The sequence below is a fragment of the Parasteatoda tepidariorum genome, chromosome 5 (assembly GCF_043381705.1).
Source record: "Parasteatoda tepidariorum isolate YZ-2023 chromosome 5, CAS_Ptep_4.0, whole genome shotgun sequence".
NCBI lineage: Eukaryota > Metazoa > Arthropoda > Arachnida > Araneae > Theridiidae > Parasteatoda > Parasteatoda tepidariorum.
Window position 1 is genome coordinate 89,032,994 of NC_092208.1, and position 4,246 is coordinate 89,037,239.

Here is a 4,246-nt window from a genome sequence, read left to right on the forward strand (position 1 = left end):
TTTTTTTATATAAATCATTCATGTATGTGTAGTATAATAAATATTTTTATTTACTCTTCATCTTTCACATTACTTTTGATTTTATCAACCAATGTTTCCTCATAAGAACCATGTATTTTAAATTGAAATATATTCTATAAAGGATTATTAAGCAATTTTTATCTACTTTCTTACTTCGATAAATTAACTTACGTTCATGAGAATTTATAAGTAAAAAATGTCTAAAAATGATACATTAGGAGCCGCGTACTCCTCGCTCACGCGGTGTTTATGTAAAGTAGTGGGCCGATATCTCTAAAATGCCCGGGCCGATTTTCGATCCCAGTCCGGGCCTGATGGTGGGTAGATACGAATTCCTCTCCTGGCTGATACCGACCCGCAGTACTGACGTAAAATACTCTCAGTGGGTAGAAATCAATGTGAGGTCCGACTAGGTTTTGTGGTTTTCTTCTCCATGTATCTCAAAAATCCCGGTGAGTTCTATCAGAAAGTCTTCCACGACGGTTTCTAATGCTTGAATCTGGAGTTTTCTAGTTTTCTGGATTGGGCTCGAAATACAAGGCTACGGAGTTGAATATTGAATATTGATAGTCAAAAACCCAAAAATGGGTCGGCTGTTCAGTGTCGGTTGTAAAATACATCCATCTAGAAATGCTTCCAGACGCAAAATGAAATAAATGTTAACGATACTGAGCAAGCATAGCTTGTTGTAAGATATAGTTGATCTACAATCTCATTTCAGAGAACATTTTCCTCAGTTAAGTGACCGTCGCCGGACGTTGAAGGAGACTGCTCTCATTGATCTAGGGGTGGAGAAGAAGTACAGACTGTGGCACGGAAAAGATTACGCCAATTTTATATGGAAGGATTTCGAGAACCTTAATGAACCTTATTCAGGTACTATACGGACTGGTTATATGATTGAGCATTTTAAATAAGTGGTGCACGGCTCACACTTCTGGTTATGAGCTGGAAGTAATGGGATCAACCTCAGTTTCTTTCACCCGGCAAATTGGAAGAGTCTGCAATATTATTTAAAACAGTCTGGTATTTTAAAGCTCATTGCAATGAGCCTATGACTCTCTATATCTAAAAAAAAAGCCTCCCTCGCCAGTCGTCCCGTCTAAAGAAATGTCGGTGACTATGATTACGTGTTTGAGTAGGGGTGTGGGATAAGCAGTTTGAACAGAGGCTGGTATGAGAAATATAAAAAGTGGTTTCCATAACTGCTGCGAGAGGAGCTGTTTAGGTAGGCTACGCACAAGCTTTTATTCTAAATAGAATCTTTTATTCAATTGCCTTGATTTATGACAGGCTGTTTGCGATAAACCTAGAGTAGGTAAAATTTATAATAAATTACCTTATTATTGCAATAAATCAAATCTTATTCGATCATTTCTGCCCTTTAATTTTTTTTATAAAATATCGTTAGTGTTTCCCGATAGGTTTCGATAAATGCGGCACCAAAACTATTTTCTCTTCTTTGCTAATGCTAACAACTCTAAAATAATATGAACAAATTAGTTTTTGTAAATGATATTGCAATAAGAATTTTATCATACAAAGATGCTCAATTTTGAATTTTTTGTCGCTTGCGTTGAATTTTAAATTGCACGGCAGCATAGGCTGATTGTAATAAGCCTACAGATTGTAATAAGCCAGACAGATTAGGAAATACCGAAGACTTTTTCCGATTAATTAGCCTGACTCAGTGGCAACATGTGCACTGAGATAAGCTTTTCAATTAGCCTACAACATGTACACTGTTGGTAATTAAAATCACTGCACCAGGAAATGATAATGTTCAGATTATGTAAGCAACAAGAGAGATTATGAAAAGCACGAGACAAACTACTGTAAAATGCAGATGACCACGTTCGCTGACGATATCGCATAATGAAATTATTTCATACAATTTGTGTCCATAAAGCAGATTAAGTGGTAGCAAGATGCATCCAACTATTTTCTGCAAACATAATGAACATAATAAACATAACTATTTCTGCAATAACGTAATGTGGCTTCAGGTTTATCCTTATATTACTGATCCTGTTTAAGACGCTTTCAGAAATTGTTACCAACCTACTCCCATTTTCTTAAAGACAATAAAACAACATCTACACTTTTCATTTTCTCCCATTCATTGCTCATTTTCTCTTCTCCATCTACAAAATGTTTCTTGATCTGAATTTGAATTTTATAAAATAATTAAATATTTAATAAATTTTTATTTTGAATTGAAGTTTTCTATGGGAAAAAATCAATCATAAAAATTGTTAAGATTTGCTATTGGCTAAGAATGTTGAAATTTGGCTAATACTTTTGATATTTGACTAATTTTCAGGCTAATAATACGAAGTCCTTAGACCTGACCCTGAATAAGCTCAGTGTTATTATTTCCTTTTTTACTAGAGTTCAAAAAAATCAATTGTAAGAGCAAACAGATTACCCCACAAAAGTCAGGAAATTTAGTATTTCGAAATCTTAAATCTCAGTTTTTAACTCGAAATCTTTAACAAATAACTATAATTGACATTGTATAAACACAAGGTAATCAATAAAATTCTTGGTGTTTTTTTTCCTTCTTTCTTTTTGCCATAGAATGAAGGGAGAAAAGACAAATCACGTGGTTTAAAGAAACATCGCGGTTGGTTGAGAGTAGGCATTATAAAAGCAGGTCCAACGCGCATTCTCATCAATCGTAAAATAGGGAAGACAAATGTGCAAGAAGTTCGTTCGGTACGATTTTGCTGAATATATTATATAATTTAGACCAGAAGATTATTGACAACAATAACAAATGAGCTTTTCAATGGCAAGGGGAAGTTAGCATAATTTTTTCACCGATATTTGAATTAGCTAAATAAAAATTTAATTTTAACCAATTTTATTTGTGTTTTCAAAAAAAAGGGGGGAGGGCGAAAGTAAACGGAAGAGCCAGATAAAATGTGCCGAATACTGAAAATCTTTGGAAGGCCCAGCGATCTAACATTACTTCACATCCCGTCGCCCGCGCTCCCAAGCCTTCAATACATTGGTTATTTTCCAAGATACAACCCCTCAAACGCAAGGCTGCCTATGCACGCACGCAAGATTATACTTTGTGTCTCGTGGACTCGTCAAGTTTGAGAGTCTACTAACGGCCCAAACCAACACCTCCTAGAAGAGAGAAGGCGGTCTAACGTAACGAACATAAACTGTGTAGTGGGGGTGTTAGAAAGACGTTCGGACTACTAAAGGATCGAATTTTTCGTTTACGGTAATCCGTAGGAAAGCTTAGGTGATGTTCACCAAACGGTCAGTGCTAACCTGTTTTCGCAGCAGCTGGAACATGTGCAACAAAAGGAGCCAGAACTGGTGAATCACAAATGTGTACTCTTCTTGCAGGACAATGCCTGACCGCACGTCACGCGAGTGGTTAGGGATACTATACAATGACTCGATTGGGAGACTTTGCACCACCCTATTACCACCTCTTCCACTCTCTGCACAATCATTTTCGTGGAAAATCGTTCACCCATAAAGCAGACTTACGAACATTTACTCACTCATAAAGTACTCACGAACATTTTTGCTTTCGAAACCCCCAAGTTTTACCTTAAAGCAATGTTTCCCAAAGTGTGGTACACGTACCCACAGGGGTACGGGAACAGTTTAGCTGGGGTACGCGTTCTTATGCGAAGTATCTTGCAACAAACGAAAATTTCAACAAATTTTATTTAAAAACAGAGCTAAGCATGAAAATTTACGATAACGTATTTTTTTACTGGCTATTTTTTTGCAGAGTTAACAGTTAATAATTAGTTGTGATTTTTAATTTTTGCTCAATTTTTTTATAGTAAAAAAATACATTCATTTTTTTATTAGTGGTACGCAGCGTTACGAAAAATTTAGAAAGGGTACACAAAAGTCATGCGTTTGGGAAACACTGCCTTAAAGGAATTGCTCAGCTGGACACATGTTGGCAGAAAATGTCGATGGAGATATCTTCCATAACAATGAATAGGTTGCACTTTCGGTAGGTCATTTTCTTTTATGGTCATTAGAAACGGAAAGAATTTAGGGGAGAGTCGGGTAGCCCCGCCCACGGTCAATTTCATATGTATAGAATATTTTTTCAAGTCAATGGGCCATCCGACATTAATTGTTATATTAAAAGAAGATTATTTTCAAAGTTTCAAGTATTTATGCAGCTGGTAACATGGTAAACAATAGTTTTGAAAATATGTTGAATACAGTAGTCATG

General features: G+C 36.0%; 1 protein-coding gene across 1 annotated transcript in view; it reads left to right on the forward strand.

The window, feature by feature from the left end:
- Positions 1 to 4,246, forward strand: part of LOC107442036 (phospholipase D1) — a gene marked incomplete in the record, with an annotated part of 73,788 nt that overhangs the window by 49,511 nt on the left and 20,031 nt on the right. Inside the window, 1 exon segment of the mRNA XM_071180759.1 lies at positions 743 to 897. Coding sequence (XP_071036860.1) covers positions 743 to 897 — 155 coding nt within the window.